This window comes from Triticum urartu, chromosome 7A, assembly GCF_056163025.1.
Source record: "Triticum urartu cultivar PI428250 chromosome 7A, HENAU_Tu73, whole genome shotgun sequence".
NCBI classification, from domain to species: domain Eukaryota; kingdom Viridiplantae; phylum Streptophyta; class Magnoliopsida; order Poales; family Poaceae; genus Triticum; species Triticum urartu.
In genome coordinates, this window is record NC_141879.1 from 708,507,119 (window position 1) to 708,526,119 (window position 19,001).

The window sequence follows — 19,001 nt, forward strand, 5'->3', positions numbered from 1 at the left end:
TCTGTAAATGAAGAATATGCATGATGATTATGAATATGCATGACAACCATAGTAAGGGTGAAGAATCATAGTGCCCAATTTGTCGAAATACATCATCATTCTTAAAGTTGGACATCAAATGATATGCACAGAAAATGGAAACGAAAGATGTCGAACTAATACAGTAACATGGCAGTACAACCGCACTTCACTAAATTACTGTCACGATGAAATAGAATGTAAAGACCACGTCACACAAAGCTGAATGGCACATGACTTTCTCTAGCTCATCGTCGGTTCATGTTGTATGTAGATATCACAGTTCAGCCTCGAGATCCTACACAGAAGAATACAATAAATCACATGGACATCAATTATGAGTAAAACACATGCAAAAAAAATATGAACATATTTCGTACCTCTAGCAATTTAGCGCATTTACGTCGATTGTGACCTGGTTTCTTGCAATAGCAACAGATATTCTGTGATCTTGACTTCTTTGTCTTTGCCTGCAGCCTTTTCTTCGGTGCACCTCGTCCTGGCACATGCACGGGATCCAGAACCTTATCAACTTTCTGCGAGTGCGGCATCAACGGGCCAAACCTAATGCTGTTATGCTGAGCATTAGTTGACTCCTTGCTGTCAGCTTGTTCAAAACTTGATTGCTTGCCATGATGTTGTGCTTGCAAAAGCATCTTTAGACGGTGATAGTCCTCATCAGAGTGGCATGCCTGGAAACTTGCGGCGTGACTACAATTCCACAACTCGCGGTACCTCCGCAGGCTTACCGAATAGTCATACATCTGGTTTTTTTTGGTAGGTGCGTATGCACATTTTGCATTCATAGTCCACCTAGTGGGAACGCAACAACCGGGCAGAATTGTTTGTTTTAAAATCCCCAATATGTAAAAAATGTGGGAACATGGTGTGCCTGCGCATTCCAGCTTACGGCAAGAACAACTCACCCTGTGCAAAAGACCTCCTTGCTCTTCAATGCGCACTCCAAACTTTTTATCCATTCTTTCCTGCTTGGACACAACATAAGTGGAATCTTCTGATCCATCTAGTATCTCTCTAATCTGACATTTGCTGACAGCATCTATGCTCCATAAGACCATCTTAAAGACACTAGGTGTAAAAACTGTTGCGGCGTGTTTCTCAAGCGGCGAAGCATTTTCCTCTGTAAATGGAACGGACTGCAAGGCTTCAACGTCATGGAGAGCTTCATTAATCCGTCGCGACGCAAGGCAACACTCATAGTGCTCTAGCATTTCAAACAATGACATCTTACCCTCAAGATGCGTATGTAGCACAGAGTTCAAGCTCTCACTCCTCTGATTGCTGCTCAATCCTAGGAAACAACGCCCCTCAAGATATGGAGCACACCACAGCTTTCTCATCTGATACATCTGATGCAGCCAAGACTCCTCACTGGTTACTTTATTCCGTTGTAAGAATTGTATCCATTTTATCTCATGCTCTTCAATGGAAGAAGTATCATAAATGAAAGATCTGAATTCCTCCTTTACGTTGTCATCATGCAGATGGCGTACAATGTTCTGCTGAATGTGCCATATACATAGTCTATGGTTTGAGTCTGGCCAGACCACCCTTATTGCTCTCTGCATTGCAAGGTCCCCATCTGTGATCACAGATATCGGATGCTTCTGTGCCATGCAATCAGAAAAGGTCCGCAACATCCACTCGTATGCCTGGCTTGTTTCATGAGAAATTATACCACAGCCAAATATAACAGTGCTGCGGTGGTGATTCAACCCGACAAAAGGCACGAATGGCAGATTGTATTTGTTGGTTCTGTATGTGCTATAGAAAACAATGACGTCTCCGAAAGCCTCGTAGTCAAGTCGCGATTGACTATCAGCCCAGAACAATCCCTTTAGATGGCCATGCTCGTCTACCAAGTACTTGAAGAAAAAATCCACATCTCGCTCTCGCCTCGCCATCATGTGCATGATCACCATTTTAGCATCACCGGCACTGATTGTCTCCTGCTTATTAGCATGGCAGAAATTATAAACGTCCCTCTTTATGCATCCAACCTTATCAAATCCACCGTATTGAAAGCACAAAATATCCATAATACGGTATTTGCGGATCCCACATTTTTCCATGTCCGCAATGTCCGCTTTCTGCTCATCGCTAATTCGTCCGTGCGAACACAGCAGACAAGAAAGATCCCGTGGGGCTAGAGGATGGCTGTGCTCATCGACGAAATCCTTGACAAACCACCGACCGGTTTCCTCCTGTCTCGTAATGACCAATTTAGCATTACACCCAACACGAGTTAAACTTCGTGGCCTCCTTTTTCTATCTTCCATCTTTCTTTTCATGTGCTTATCTTCGCGAAACCCTTGACGACTACACACAATTTTCCTTAAAATTATGTATTTGTTGGATCCATCCCACTCAACGTAGCTTTTCCTCACACTAAAACCTTTTTCAAGAGCATATTTGTTGTAGAATTCATAACCTTCAGCCTCACTATCAAACATCTTGCTGACAACATTTACATACTCGAACATACTCTCATCACTTGCATACGCCATGTCTTCCTGCATATGACATGTGAGGGAAACCAATCATCAACATCTTTCTGTTTATCAATGTTGCAGGTGTAAAATAGCTCATAGGTAAAGACAAGTGCATGGAAAAGACTTTGCTGGTTTGACATGTGAGGGAAACCAATCATCAACGTCCAACAAGTAGTATCTCATCTTCCTTTAAACTATATTTCATGCGCTATGCAAACCTAAAGTGATGATGACTTTAATAAACTAAATTAAGTGAACTATGGAACCAATATCTCATCTTCCTTTAGTATATCTCATCTCAAACGTCAACATCTTACTTAAACAAACATGATGCGATTAGCTCAAGAGAAACTATGCCACGATGAAGCTTTCCATTCGTTGTTCTATTCCGTACCCGGATCTTGTGGGGTTGAGGTTGTACTGCATGCACGGTGGAGGGGCGCAACGGCCAAGAGAACGAGAAGAGCGCCAAGCCGAATTCATACCTTAAGGATGGTACGCGCGAAGAGATGGGATCGGCCGCCGCGGTCGCCGCCGATTCAGCCGGCGCAGATCCGGCCTTCTTCTTCTTCGGTGACGGCGTGGGGGGCTGGGGTTGGTTGGGTAGAGGACGAGGACGATGAATTTATTCCTCTCGCCGGGCAGGTCGAGGACGGAGAAGGTCAGGAGCGGCGAGCAGCGACGAATAGATCGGAGGAGGATTCTGAACTTGATCGAGTAGACATGGATCTGGTCCTCAAGTGATCGGTTCAAGAAAAGATATTTCCACCTGGACCATTATGCCCTTATCGCAATTAACATATTAAATTTAATCAATTAAAATTCCCCGCAAGATCTGACGGCTAATAAAAATCAGACGTGATCAGACATGTAAGTACTCCGAGTACTAACCCAATCACCGTAAAACAGCTCATATGATTTATATGCTACAAAAAGTATTATGGGACGATTTTGCCCACTCTGGACAAGCGGGTTATAGCGCTGTGGTTCGTGATCACCAAGGATCTGTGCAGACAGAAAATCGGGGTGTTTTGGATCATGTGCAAGTCCCAGAAGTGGCTGAAGCCCTTGCCTTGTGCCAGGCCCTTGTCTTCGCCAAGAACTCAAGTTTCCAGAAGACTGAAGTAGCTTCAGACTGCTTATCTTTGATACATAAGGTGCAAAGTTCAGGCTTTGACAGACTCCCAATAGGCGCCATCATCATAGATATCAAGATTAGAGCATCAATCTTTTTATCTTGTAAGTTCAAGCATGTAAATCACTGTAGTAATTAATGAGATAGCCCACGTTTCGGCAAAATCTGCTGAACATGATGCTGGGTCCTGTAGTATAATAGTGTACCTGATGTTATCAGGACCATTGTTTATAAAAAGAAGATTGTGAATGAGTGGAAGGCAGAAAGTGTGCCGCCAATGTCTAAAAAAAGAATACTATAAGATTTGTATTCCAAAGAGGATTCCAACGGTATATTAATTGTGACATATTGTTTATGTTTTATCAGTAAAATTTATTGTCAAAGTTTGACCCCAAATACGAGGGGTCCTAATAAACCCAGATGGAGGGAGTACTACCTAGGCACCTAGCAGTATAACAATCTTCTTACTACAAAACAAGGAAAAAAACTGGGTGTATTAGTAGAGAAAACAAACACACTAGGTGCTAGTCAGCCATCCAAATACAAAAATGAGTCACAATATGGAAAGAAAATTAGAACTGGGTGTCCCCTCTGATTCAACTTACAGAATGGCTAATACACAATCACCTAAAAACTCCTTAAGTTTCAGTCGATCATCTCAACAAATATAATTTGCTTTGAGAGTAGGAGAGCCATGATATGAGGATCTAAGAATGGTGGAGATTTAACACAATAAAGAAAGCCTCCAGTTGCCTACTCCCTTTATTCAAATGAATAAGGTGCGCACGCATTTCGAAATTGAACTTTGACCATAAATTAGACCAATCAAATGTGAATTGTATGTGACAAAAATTACACTGTTGTATTCGTATTCGGTAGAAGCTTTCAATGGTATAATTTTTAAGTCACAAAAATATATATTAATTTTCTAATTTCTGGTCAAAGATGAATTTTGGAATGCATGCACGCCTTATTCATTAGAATGGAGGGAGTATGTGATAAGCACTCCCTTGATCTTACGAGGCTCATTTCAGATAAAGACAACATCGCGGAATCTAGTTTCAGTGGCCTGTGAGCACAAGGTATTCTTATTTAGAGCAGTGTCTCGGGATCTTAGTTGTGACCATGGTTTTCACTTTCAGTGAGATTTCGGTGAAATTCACTGAATTTCAATAATTTCAGCAGGCACTGAAATATTACGTCTCGGCCAAAATATTTCAGCAATTTCAGTATAGCACAACAATTCCAATAATTTTCAAAATATTTTTTAAAATCTTCAAATTTTTAATTGAATCCAAGTGAATATTTCGGTCATTTGGCTGAAATGGAAACTGAAATCACTGAAATTCACTGAATTTCAGTGATTTCGGTTGGTGCTGAAATTTTTCTGAAACTGAAATTGAAAACCATGGTTGTGACCATACCAGTTATGGAGGTTTATCTGAAAACAGCACACAAGATAAAATTATACATGTGAAAATGACTAAATGAAAACTTTTCTGCCTCCTTATACCTATCAAAGAGAAGCGTAAAAATGAGTTCTGCTTGACTAAAATGAATTTTCTTGAGGTGAAAAGAATCCACGTTAAACTGGATCTACTCTTGCATTCCTTCGTTTCCCTGGCCATCAAAACTACTACTCGAAGATGATTATCAATGATCTAGTGTTTTTTGTGATTCCATCAGGACTCATGCATAAGCTACTCATAGCGTGCAAGATTCTTTCTCTTACTAATCTCATTCTCTTAAAATAGCAATCAGAACAAACAAGAAAACAAATCAGGATTATGTTCCTTATTTTTTCCACAAGCCCAAGAAAATAAATACACTAAATCAACCAAAAAACAATTGCTAATTGCAACAAAAACACTCACAATTAGACAAGCAGTCTGATAATTATGAAGGGAAGGAGATAAACATGGCGCATAGTAAGTTTACCGCTTCATAATGTCCGTGGAGGCAACAACGATGGTGGGAAATTTGTATATATGTGTGTCTCAAACAACAAAAATGGCTTCTGTTGTTTCAGACAAACCTTCGGAAGCTGCAACTTCTTGACATCTAATGATAAATATTCATAGAGTGTATTCTCCATATATGAGTTTGCCAGTGTTTCTGTCCTCATCAATAGCAAATACCTTCCTGTTGCACCTCTGATACAATATTTATAGCTAGAATCTAGTGAGATTGTCTTCTCCATCTGCCACTGGCTGAGACTCTTGCCTTTGTTCGATGCAAAAGTATAGCTGAGTTCAGATGCAGTTTTACCATGGAAACCAAACATCCCAAGTCTGCCTTCCCCTGCCTCCACAATGGCTACACCTTCCTTGCTCCATTTTCCGGGTGGGAGGTCAACAATGGAGAACTCCATCATCCTGGTATCAAGCATGAGCAACTTTTTGCAGTTGATCGTCACCCAGTCCAAGAAGAAGCAGCCATAAGCATAATGGCTTCTGGCAAACGGAGGGGGGGAACTCTGACATCATGAAAGACTTGTCCGTGCTAATGGCCAAATCACTCCATCCCTTGGATGCAGCAATTCTCCATTGCCCGGTGCTCGAAGAGAAGACCAAGGCGGCCACCCTAGTTTCGTAACACGCCAACCAAATCACTCTGAATGAGGTATCTTCCTCCTCCTCGCTAAGGGGAACAAGTAAAGGCATGCGGCAAGGCCTGTGAACCATGGAGACCCGATGCTCTAGAGAAGCGGCTAGGTCATCAGGTACTGGGGGAAGCACGAGATACCACTGGTGCAAGGGATCGCATACCACAAGCTCCGTGAAGTTCAGGGGCTCCTCGCCCTTTTGGGGGCCAAGGCGGAGGAGGACGCGGCCATCGCGAATGTCCTGGACATCCCACGGCAGTGGGCGGGGAGGAAGGAGAAGGTGAAATCGGTGGTGACGGCGAGCGCACGTGTCACAGCCCTAGAAATCTTCTTGTAATTAGTGGCATTACATCCATGCATCATTTTCAATTCCTATTAATTTTGAAATGGGGATGACAGAAAACCCCAGCACCACTTAAACCAATTAGGGTTATTAAAAGAAGACTTTTTCAATGAATCTGAAATGCCCTTCTAAAATGTTCATCATCTTTGCCTTGGTCTAGAACCTCTGACAAAAATGATGCACACTTTTCTAGGACAACAGAGGGTCACTGAACTAAATCATATAATATTTGCATTTGGGCATTTAAATGCTATATAATATTTTAAATGCTCACATAATCATAAACTAAAATGTTTACTGTTGGATATATTGTAAGCAGTAGCCATGATTAGTTTTATGATTTTTGGAAATGCTCTGGCATTTTCAATAAAGCCCTAAAGTTACAGAAATAATAGAAAATAGAAAATAGAGGAGAGAGAGAACTTACCTGATTTACCTGTCGAGGCCCAGCTGGCCAGCCAACCTGGCCCAGCCCCTCCAGCTGGCCCAGCCCACTGGCTGAAGCGGTCGTCTTCAACCTCTACCAGTAGGCAGAGGCGTGTCGACGCGCGCGCGCCCGAGGCCTCCACCTCCTACCTGCCGGCCGCCTCCCCGACGCGTCTGGACGACGCCACACGCCACCCCGGTCCCTCTCTCCCACTCCCTCGCCCTTTCCCCGCCTCTGCTCCCCTCTGCAGCGCGCCTGAACACCCCGCTGCACGCCGACGAGCACCGCCGCAGCCACGGCCATCCCCTAGCCCAATCACCGTGACCAATAGCTCCGCAAGGACGCGAAGCATCTTCTCGACGAGCCACGCAGGCCGGGTTTCACCACAACACCGCCATCGATGCCTTCTTCAACCTCGGGACTGCCGGCCATCTCCGTCAAATTCGTCGGCTCCGGACCGTCCCCGACCTCGCCGAGCGTCCCCTCGTCATCGCCATGAGCCACTAATCTTCTCCCCTAACTCAGCATGCTTGCCCCCATGTCGTATCGCTGTTCCCCACGAGCACCGAAGCCACCATCCGCCATTGCTGCTACACGCATAGCCCCCGTGCTGCATTGGCCTCACCGTGCTGCTCTTAGTGCTCCCCGTGTCTAGCAGGTGCTGCCCAGCCTCTCCATTTGCTCACTGATGCACCGTAGCGACGTGCCCGTGCACCACCGAACACCACCGCCGCCAAAGCTCGTCGCCGGCGCCACTCCGGCCACTCCCCGGCCGCGCCACCACCACGGTTGGATGCGGACGAGCGTCCGCATCCCGTAGCTGTGCTCCGCGCGCCAAACGGCGCCTTATAGGCGAATCCCGCGCCGCTCCGCCGCGTCTGCTGCCGCCGGCGACTAAACGCTGGCAAGTTGACCGTTGACTGGGTGGGCCCAGTTTGACCCCTGTGGGTCGCTAACGAGTGGGCCCTGGCCCCAGCTAATCCTAGCTTAGTTTTTAATTAAGTTTAATTAATTCCACTGACATTTTTAGTTAGTTAGTTACTGACGTGTGGACCCCACATGTTAGGTTTGACCCGGGTAAACCTAGTTGACCTTCTGATGTCACACCTATGTCATGCTGACGTAGTAAAGCATTTTCTGGATTTAAGTTTATCCAGGAAATTCCAGGAAATAGTCCTAACTTCTAAAAATCATAGAAATTCGATCGTAGCTCAGAATGAAATAAGTTATATATGAAAATTTGTCAAAAAATCCAATCTATCCATCTGTATTTGTTTCATGCATGTTTAAACAAGTTAACTTGCTGTTTAGTGCAAAACATGATAAAGCACTATTTAAGATCACAAATGAGTTTGAACTTTGAATCTTTGGTTCAAAATAGCTCAAACCCATCTGGTTTTAGTTGCATTAGCCCAACACACTCATTTTACCATGTCATGATCATGCATCATATTGTGCATTGCATTGATTGTGTTTCTTTGTTTGTTGCCGGTATTTGTCCCCTCTCGATAGACGTGGTTCCAACGATCAGTTTGATGACACCGATGAAGAACTATACTATCTTCAGAAGTGCTAGGCAAGCAAAACCCCCTTGTTCATTTTGATACAATCCCACTCTCTCGCTCCTGGTCTCTTTTACTGCATTAGGACAACAACGATTCAACTGTTACATGCAGCGGTAGTTGAACCCCTTTCCTCTGCATGACCTGTCATTGCCACAGTAAATAGATGAAACCCACTAGCATGAGTAGGAGTTGTTTGAGCCCTGATGTGCCTACTCATTCATGGTTGTTTGTCATGCCTGCTATTGCCTAGAGTTGTGTCAGGTCTGATTCATCAAGGATGAATTGGAGAGTGGTGAACATGTCCTACTGTGTGTGAGCTAAGTGTGTGAACACGATTTGGTAAAGGTAGCGGTGAGAGGCCATGTACGAGTACATGGTGGGTTGTCTCATTGAAGCCGTCCTCAGGAACTGTGTTCTGTGTTTGTGACCCATGAAACAGTTACTACCACGCATTGGGCCCGAAACCAATGGACCCTCTCGGCTTCTTGATCACCCTTGTCCTCTGTCCAGGAGTTGCAAGTAGTTTCTGGTGTTTGTAGTATGCTGGAGGCCGTGGGCAGCGCTGACCGGAGGGGTGGGCTGTGATGCGGTAGGCACGTGGCCGGGCATGCCAGGCGCCCGTTTGGTGTCTCGGAACCCTGTACACATCATTCGGGGCCGTATGTGGAAACCTCGGCCGGACTCCCTGCGGATGGAACCTGAATAGGCGATAAACCTGGACTTGAGACTTGAGTGTTTAGGTAGGCCGTGGACGACACCCTTGCTGGGCTTCCGCTTGAAGGTTGCCAAGTACATGTCGTGTAAACGGCGATAAGTGGTGAGAGCGTGTGTGAAGAAGTACACCCCTGCAGGGTTAACATCATCTATTCGAATAGCCGTGTCCGCGGTAATGGACTTCTGGGTTGCCTATAATAGTTCATAGACAAGTGAAAGTGGATACTCTAAAACTCGCAAGATAAGCGTGAGTGCTATGGATGGCCTTCTCGTAGGGACACGGGAGCGGATCCATAGTGGTGTATTGATATGGTGAATATGTGGACTCGTGTGCGTCACCTCAAAAGAGTTACTTGCATTCATAGTTTAGGTTAGCCAGTGAGTCAAAGCTGGCTTGCTGCAGTTAAACTCCACTACCCCCTTGTTGATACCGATGCATATGTAGTTAGTTCTGATGTAAGTCTTGCTGGGTACATTTGTACTCACGTTTGCCTATTTTATGTTTTTGCAAAGAGATGTCAGTCTCGCTAGTAGTTCCGTGTGGACTCCGACGTTTAGCTTGATACCTCAGCTACGATCTTGTGCCCTCGGCAGGATCTGGTAGATAGTCAGGCTTCTCAGCCTTTTTCATTTGTAGATGTCTGTACTCAGACATGTTAATCTTCCGCATGTGCTTTGACTTGTATGCTCTGAATGTTGGATCATGAGACCCATGTTTGTAATATCTCGCTCCTCGGAGCCTAATAAATAAATACTTTGAGTCATAGAGTCTTGTTGTGATGCCATGTTGTATTTACACATGTCGAGCATATTGTGTATGATTGAAATGCTTGGTATGTGTGGGATCCGACAACCTAGTTGTTTATCCTTGGTAGCCTCTCTTATGGGGAAATGTAGTCTTGTGCTTCCATGAGCCATAGTAGTCCGCTACAGCCCGGTTCACCGGAGTCCTGCTAGCCCAGCACTACTGCTTCGGAACACTTGACTGGCCGGCATGTGATTCACATCGTTCCTGTGTCTGTCCCTTTGGGGAAATGTCACGCGGTGAATCCAGAGTCCTGCCTAGCCTGCTACAGCCCGGTTCACCGGAGTCCTGTTAGCCCAGTGCTACAGCCCGGATTCGCACGCTGCTGACCGACATGCTCGATGTTGATTCATGTATGCCCGTCCCCGTAAGTTAGTGCCACTTTGGGTTCACGACTAGTCATGTCGGCCCGGGTTCTCTGTTATATGGATGCTAGCAACACTGTCATATACGTGAGCCGAAAGGCACAAACGGTCTCGGGCCATGGTAAGGCGACACCCGTGGGAATACCGTGCGTGAGGTTGCAAAGTGATATGAGGTGTTACCGGCTGGATTGATGTGACTTGGAATCGGGGTCCTGACAGCTTTGGTATCAGAGCCTGACTGCATGTAGGATTACTAAGCCAAACTGGTCGAAGTTGAGTCTAGAAATGCTTTAGTTATATCAGGGAATTGATTGTGGAAGGGAACATAAGGCTCTTTTTACTCCTTTACCTTATGTCCTTCTGATCTGAGTCAACCTCTTCTTTTCTACGGGGATTAAGAACTAGGCCTTCTCATCTATCTATCAGGATGACGTGTTACTAATCAGTAGACTCTTAGGATTGTTGGATTCAAGCCCCAGTTCAGTTTCTACTACTTCCGTGTGTTCGTAGTTGGTCTCGGAACCTTGATATTGTGATTCTGAGTGGTCATGCCACTATTTTGCAGGATGTCTCAAATCTTTTTGAGCATTTACAGCCGTTATGCTGTCCGAGTCATCCCAGGTTTCTAAGTAGTCTGATGCATTTGCAAATTCCTTTTTCCCGTTACCGACGTCCCTTTGGGCTAGTTTAACCACACTAATCGGTGAGTTGAGGTACTCTGTTGCCTCGACATATATGTTGCACTACTGGAATCAGCTAATTTGCCATTTGCCAGCTCTTTGCCGTCTGCTAGCTGACGGCAAAGAAGCTCTTTGCCATCAGCTACCAAAAAGCAGACGGCAAAGATCTGGCGGACGACAAACAAGCTCTTTGCCGTCCGCCAGATCTTTGCCGTCTGCCAGCTGACGGCAAAGAATCTTTGCCGTCAGCTGGCGGACGGCAAAGAGAGAGGTGGCCCCCACCCCTCGCCCGTTTGGGAAACACTTAACGGCCCACCTCTTTGCCGTCTACCAGTAGACGGCAAAGAGGCAAAAGGTGGACGGCAAAGAGGCAGTACCTAATGGCCCGTATGCCCCCGCCCCTCTCTGTTCTCTCCTCGCCCCACTTCCCACCCGGCCCACCGCCGCCGCCTCTCGCCCCCCCCCGCCGCCGCCCCGTCGCCCCCGCCTCCCCGGGCCCCCGCCGCCCCGTCGCCCCCCCGCCCCGGCCCCACGCCGCCCCGGCCCCCCGCCGCCCCGCGCCCCACCGCCCCGGGCCCGGCCCCCCGCCGCCCCAGGCCGCCCCGGCGCCCCGGCCAGCTCCTCCACCGCCCCGCCCCCCTCCTCCACCGGCCCTGCCCCAGGTGAGCCCCCTCCTTTTTTCTATTTTTTTTTCTGTTTTTTTCTTTTCTAGTTTTAGTTTAGATTTAGTTTTAGGTTTAGTTTTAGTTTAGTTCACCCCGGCCAGCTCCTCCGCCGCCCCGAGCCCGGCCCCCCGCCGCCCCAGGCCGCCCCGGCCAGCTCCTCCACCGCCCCGCCCCCCTCCTCCACCGGCCCTGCCCCAGGTGAGCCCCCTCCTTTTTTCTGTTTTTTTCTTTTCTAGTTTTAGTTTAGATTTAGTTTTAGGTTTAGTTTTAGTTTAGTTTTAGGTTTAGATTTAGTTTTTTCCTTTTTTCTGTTTTATTAGTTTTAGGTTTATGTTTAATTTAGATTTAGTTTTAGTTTTAGTTTTAGGTTTAGTTTAGTTTGAGGAAAGAAGAAGAAGAAGAGAAAAAGAGGAGAGGAGGAGAAGAAGAAGAGGAAAAAGGAAAGGAAGAAGAAAGAAGAGGAGGAGGAGAAGAAAAAAGAAGAAGAGGAAGAAGAAGAAGAAAAAAGAGGAGAGGAGGAGAAGAAGAAAAGGAAAAAGGAAAGAAGAAGAAGAAGAAGAAGAAGAAGAAGAAGAAGAAGAAGAAGAAGAAGAAGAAGAAGAAGAAGAAGAAGAAGAAGAAGAAGAAGAAGAAGAAGAAGAAGAAGAAGAAGAAGAAGAAGGAAGAAAAGGAAGAAAAGGAAGAATAGGAAGAAGAAGAAGAAAAGGAAAAAAACCCGACCCGACACGGCACCCCAACCCCGACCCGGCACCCCGACACGACACCCCGACCCCTAGACCCCGACCCCGACACCCCGACCCCGACCCCGACCCCGACACCCCGACCCCGAGCCTGACCCGACACCCCGACCCCGACACCGACACGGCACCCCGACCCCGACCCGGCGCCCCGACCTGACACCCCGACCCCGAGACCCCGACCCCGACACCGACACGACACCCCGACACCGACACCCTGACACCACACCCACCCTTACCCCGACACCGACACGGCACCCCGACCCCGACCCGGCACCCCGACACCGACAGGACACCCCGACCACCGACACCTCCCGAAAAGGTGTTCTTTGGCCTTCCAGAGGCCGACGGGGTCATATATTTGTGAATTATTAGTTTGGTCATATATTTTTCGATTTTGTTATGAAAAACATCATATATAATTGTGTTGATCGTGTAGTTTTAAATGTGCAGTTGTTTCATCGCTGCGAGGTTTGGTGTTCGACGACCTCGCCGTGCGTTTGACGAGCTCTGCCCCTTCGTTCGTGGGTGAGCACAAATGACAAGTCCTCCTCCCCCATTAATTATTTGATCTATTCCGGTGAAACTTGATAGCTAGCTATATATGTGTCTTGAATCATCAGTATGCGTAACCAATATGTGTCTCCTGTTCGAAAGCATCATAGTTATAAATATGCATGCATTTGCATATTTATAACCTTGATTCTTTCGAATTGTCCAACGCTATCCATGGACAGACCGAGTATGTGTAGATTGGGTTCGTTTTTCCATATGCTTTGCTCCGGATCCGACGCATATATTTCGTCAGTGCCTCCCCTGTTGTTCTCCGGGTACACATCCTCTCTGTTTATTGCAGAGACGTGTATCAGGAGAACAGCGGGGAGGTGCTGCCGAAATTTTGCGTCAGATCCGGAACATAGCATGGGAAAATATACCCAATCTACACATACACGGGTGGGATTAGGACCTATCATTACCTATTAGAGTGTAGGTTGCATGGACGTAATAAAATTGACAAAGTAGATCAACTGATGAATACATACATGGTGAATTACATATATAATTGTTGTGTGTCCAGTAGCTCTGAAAGTCAAGATGAGTGGCCGTGCTTGGATGTATACCGGTCAGACTGGTCAGAACAAATGGAGCGCTGAATGGTTCACAAAAACTAAGGGGTTTGTGCAAGCCGCATTTGCAAATGGCCAAAAGAAAACCTGGTGCCCCTGTTTCCGGTGCGGCAATTGGGAAAAGAAGACAGAGGCTGAAATGGGCAAACACCTGCAGAAGAGTGGTTTTACGCCCGATTATACGGTGTGGACATTTCATGGTGAGTCTGCCCAACGTGACCGAGCTGAGGTGGATCGTCGTCGCACCGACAAGCATGGTACCGGGATGGAAAACATGGTGCAAGGCTATGATGATGCTCGGGATTCGGACGAGGAGATGGAGGAATCTGCAAAGGCCTTCAATGAAATGTTGGAGTCTTCGAAACGTCCGCTCCACAAGCACACTGAGCTTTGTCAGTTGGATGCCATCTCACAAGTAATGGCTCTGAAGGCTCAGTTCAACTTAGGCAGACAATGCTATGACGCAATTATGACAGTATTTGGACGCTTTCTACCCAAAGGCCATGTAATGCCTGCAAACCTGTACCAGTCGGACAAAATCCTCCATGCACTGAAGATGCCCTATGAGAAGATACATGCCTGTGAGAAAGGATGTGCCTTATTTAGGCTTGACTATGCGGACTTGAACTATTGTCCCATTTGCAAGTCTTCCAGGTATATTGTGGTAGACAACGGTATGGGTGAGAAGACACAGACCAAAATCCCCGTTAGTGTTCTTCGGTATATGCCAATCGTACCAAGACTTCAACGTCTTTTCATGGTCGAAGAGACGGCCAGACAGATGACATGGCACAAAACAGGTAAAAGAACCGAACTAGATGCAGATGGGAATCTGATGATGGTACACACATCGGATGGTGTTGCGTGGAAAAGGTTTGATGAATTACATGCTGACAAAGCGGCAGATCCGAGGCATCCTCGAGTCGGCATCAGCACGGATGGGTTCAGTGTGTTTGGTATGACGGCAGCCCAATACAGTTGTTGGCCCGTATTTGTCTTTCCACTCAATCTCCCTCCCGGACAGATTATGCAAAGAAAGAACATTTTCCGGACGTTGATAATTCCAGGACCCAACTATCCGGGCAAAAATATGAATGTGTACATGCAGCCGCTTAAGGACGAATTGCAAGAAGCCTGGGATAATGGGTTCAAGACATACGACGCCTTTAGCAAACGGAACTTCATAATGCATGTCTGGTACATGTACTCGACGCATGACTTGCCGGCGTATGCGCTATTCGTTGGCTGGTGTGTGCATGGAAGGTTCCCGTGCCCCACATGCAAGGGAGCTCTTGAGTTTCGTTGGCTTCAGGCCGGTCGCAAGTTTTCTTGCTTCGACATGCATAGACAGTTCCTGGATCCTCGCCATAAGTTCAGGAAAGACAAGAAGAACTTCATCAGGGGTAGAGTTGTCAAAAACTCTGCACCACCTGCATTGACAGGCCAACAGACCCTGGATCAGTTAAACGCTCTCGAGCCAGATCCACAACGTCCAGGGTACTTCAAGGGGTATAATACTAAGCATGCGTGGACTCACAAAACATGCTTATGGGATCTGCCTTACTTCAAAGACCTCCTTTGCCCACACAACATCGACGTGATGCACACTGAGAAGAATATCGCCGAGGCACTTTTTGGTACATTGTTCGGCATACATGGGAAGTCAAAGGATAATACTAAGGCTAGAGTCGATCTGGAGGCGCTATGTGATAGGCCGTTACAAAACATGAAAGAACCGAAAGGAAAGCAGAACTGGACGAAGCCAAAGGCATGGTTCAATCTTGGAAGGCCAGCTATGAGGGAAATTCTCTTGTGGGTGCAACAGCAGTTGATGTTCCCCGATGGGTATGCAGCGAATCTAAAGAGGGGAGCGAATCTTGATAAACTAAAGATATTTGGTCTCAAGAGTCATGATTGGCACATATGGATTGAGCGGGTAATGCCGGTGATGTTGCGTGGCTTCATCCCTGAGGATGAATGGCTAGTACTGGCAGAACTCAGCTATTTCTTCCGTGTTCTTTGTGCGAAAGAACTATCACCTGGCGTGCTAGAAGAAATGGAAGAGTTGGCGCCGGAGTTGATCTGCAAGTTAGAGAAGATCTTTCCATCGGGCTTCTTCAATCCAATGCAGCATTTGATTTTGCATCTCCCGACCGAGGCAAGATTGGGGGGGCCCGTGCAAAATCGTTGGTGCTACCCAACTGAGAGGATGCAGAAGACGCTTCGAGAAAAATGTAAAAATAAACGTAGAATTGAAGCATCGATGGCTGAGGCATTCATCACAGAGGAGGCGGCAAACTTCGTAACAGCGCACTACGAAGCCAAAAATCGTCATTTGCATAATCCGAAGCCTCGGTACGATGCTGACGAGCCTAAAAAGGGTGGATCCAACCTCAGCCTATTCAAAGGGAATCTCGCACCAGCTAGTGTTTCACATCCAGTATCTTTGGAAAATGAAGAATGGCGGACCATTTCGTTGTATATCTTCAACAACCTGATAGAAGTGCGGCCGTACATCGAGTAAGTTCTCGGTACATTGTTTCGCAACTTCTATTTCCTTTGAACTACTCTTATTCCTGGATATGTCATACAGTCGATACGTCACCATATTCTCGTATGGAGCGGAGATCCAAAAGGATTCCATCGAAGAGTATGAGCTTCTCGCAAAGCAAGGAGGTGGCTATCCCGGTTTCATCTCTTGGTTCAAACAAACGGTAATTTCTATTAGACAATTTCATATCATTCGCTAATTTGTGCATAATGCAACAATCCTTTCATATTAAACTTGTAGGCTAATTCAGAGTCTATGGACGCCGAATTGAGACAAGTCGCTAATGGTTTTGACTATAAGGTCCGTTCATTTGACAAGTACGACATCAACGGGTATCGCTTTCGTACCTATGGCAAAGAGCTATCTATGGCCGACCGAAAGTCAACAAATTGTTGTGTATCTGCTATCGGCGAAGGAGGTACCGAGTATTATGGGAGAGTTGAAGCAATTTATGAACTTCTGTTCTATGGTGAAAATCCACCGAATGTCGTAGTCTTCAAATGTTATTGGTTTCAGCCGAAGGAGACTAGAAGGACTCATGAGCATGTAGGGCTAGTTGAAATCAACCAAAGCACTCATTTAGATGTTCCTGATGTCTATATTATGGCTCAACAGGCGACCCAAGTATTCTATCTACCATGGGCCTGCCAAACTAATCCAAATCTGAAAGGTTGGGATGTCGTTTATGAACTGCCGCCACGTGCTAGACTTTCTCCCCCAAAGGAAGAGGATTATGAACCTCACATTAACCCAGACACATATGAAGGAGAATTCTTCCAAGAGACACGTCTTTCCAAAAAGCGTTTCAAGAACCGCTATACTTCACCCCAAAACATTGAAGTAGACAGCGACAATGAATCCGACATCACCCCAGAGGAGGAACAAGAAGAGTCGGAACAAGAAGAGGTTACTGCTGCGGATGACCTGTCAATGCTTGACCGATTACGTCAAGGTGGCCTTGCACATGTTGATGCCAATGAACCCTATGAGCCCGTCATTGATTATAGTGATGATGATGATTATGCATTTATTGATGATACTGATCGAGATTATTAGTAGTGTCAGGTATTACATTTTTTTATGTTGTACTTGATGATGATACACTTAAGTGATACACATATTATTATTCATGTCGGTCTTTTTTTATGTTGTACTAATTTCGTTTACTGTTTGTCATGCCAGGTGTTGAAAGATGGTGGGCGCTGGTCGGGAGCGTGGTCTGAGGTCTTCCATTCCAGACGCACCTCTCCGCCGAGCGTTTCTTGACAGTATGGCCACACCGCCGGGCCCTTCTTCGTTGACCGCGGTGCCCAGCAGGGGACGAGCTCGAGGTAGGAAGAGAGGAGGTGGGGCACGTGGTCGTGGGAGAGGAGGTAGGGCTACGGCGCCTTCCTCGCCGCCACCCCCGGCTGTTTCACCCGAGCACGTGACTGCTAGGGTGGACTCGTCCGAGGAGGAGGCTACACGGACTCCGGTCCACGAGCCTCCGGTCCACGGGTCTTGGGCCCACGAGCCTCGGGTCAACTGGCCTTCGTCCCATGAGAGTTCGGCCCACGTGACCCCGGAGGAGCACACGTCTGGATGGGGTACCTGGCCGGATCAGCCCGAGGAGCCGAGTGGCCATGCTGATGATGGTGGGGAGCCGACTGATCTTGAGGAGGAGGGGGGCACCGTCTACCAGCGTGGTGCTACACGGCTCCCGTCCGTGCCGGTGACCCGCGAGCAGAGGTGGTTGATTTTCCCTGGTGGGGAGAGGTACGTAAGTGCATTTAATATTTTTGTACCTTGTGCATTCACGTTTTTTCAAATAACTAATGCGTTGGCCTTGTCATGCTGCAGGGGTTGGGACCACCATCATAGTGTCCGCCGGCCCAACTCCGTCCTTGGAGTTCTTTGCCGGCAAAACTTCCCGGGGTTTGTCACGTTGCCTGGTGAGGGTCGGCTTCCAGAGCTTGGATTGAGCTGGGAGCACTACGTGGCTGCCCCGGCCCCGCCGGATGAGATTATCGACGGTATCGTGTGTGACACGAGGGCAGACATGGTGATCAGAAAGTTTTGGGTAATTTCTCCTTTACACATTTAAAAATCTTCAACTAGCTAGTTATTAATTGTACTAATCAATATTGTCTCATTTGATTGCAGACATTCTACAAGTGTGAGGAGGGATACGAGGAGGACGCGGCACATGTTATCGAGAACGTCTGCAAGCGCCTACTCCAAAACTTACGGCACGAGGCTCGGGTGCAGGCTGTTCGAGACTACTACACCTTGCGTGGTATCAAGAAGACCAAGCCGGCGTGCCGCGATAAGTTCCTGAGTAAGGAGCAGTACATGAAGGTAATTCTTAAGGCCTTCTCTACTTAAGTTCCTTCATTTAGTAATTCTTAGCCGTAGCGCTCAAGTTTCTATTTGCCAACTTAGGCGCCTCCGAGATGGTGTGCGGATCGGATGGATTGTTGGGAGGTGTTGGTCGATGAGTGGTGCTCTCCACAATGGCTAGCCCTCCACAACGAGGCCAAGGACAAACGTGCCCAAATGGAAGGTGTGCCACACCATCAAGGCAGCTCCAACTTATATCAGTTCGGGCGCAACTGGGTATGTGGTTTGCTTCATGATTCATGCAATTCATTCATCATGCTAGCTTGAGCCCTTTAATTACTAATTTTCATTGTTTCTCTCTTTCAGGCACGCTACAATAAGGCGGATAAGGTGCCAGAGGTGTACGACCTGTATGCCATGGCCCACACTGCC

At 46.9% G+C, this 19,001-nt stretch overlaps 1 protein-coding gene, 1 long non-coding RNA gene and 1 pseudogene across 2 annotated transcripts; 1 reads left to right on the plus strand and 2 right to left on the minus strand.

Moving 5' to 3' along the window:
- Positions 1-295: 295 nt before the first annotated feature.
- On the minus strand, positions 296-2,546 carry LOC147961878 (protein FAR1-RELATED SEQUENCE 5-like). The gene is made up of 2 exons (XM_087533974.1): positions 399-2,546; positions 296-316 (listed from the first exon to the last, which is right to left on the minus strand). The coding sequence occupies exons 1-2, from the start codon at positions 2,544-2,546 to the stop codon at positions 296-298; spliced, it is 2,169 nt and encodes a 722-aa protein (XP_087390100.1).
- A 3,062-nt stretch (positions 2,547-5,608) lies between these two features.
- Positions 5,609-19,001, minus strand: part of LOC147961879 (uncharacterized) — a 31,600-nt pseudogene continuing 18,207 nt past the window's right edge.
- LOC147961880 (uncharacterized) lies at positions 16,130-16,760 on the plus strand. Its single transcript, XR_015612128.1, has 3 exons — positions 16,130-16,219; positions 16,293-16,413; positions 16,491-16,760. It is a non-coding gene; the product is annotated as an uncharacterized LOC147961880 (long non-coding RNA).

Bases quoted from the DNA above. Each gene is read 5' to 3' on its own strand.
- LOC147961878 (XM_087533974.1), bottom strand. From the start codon at position 2,546: ATGGCGTATGCAAGTGATGAGAGTATGTTCGAGTATGTAAATGTTGTC. The intron at 317-398 runs GTACGAAATATG...TCTTCTGTGTAG, and splicing joins AATGCGCTAAATTGCTAGAG to GATCTCGAGGCTGAACTGTG.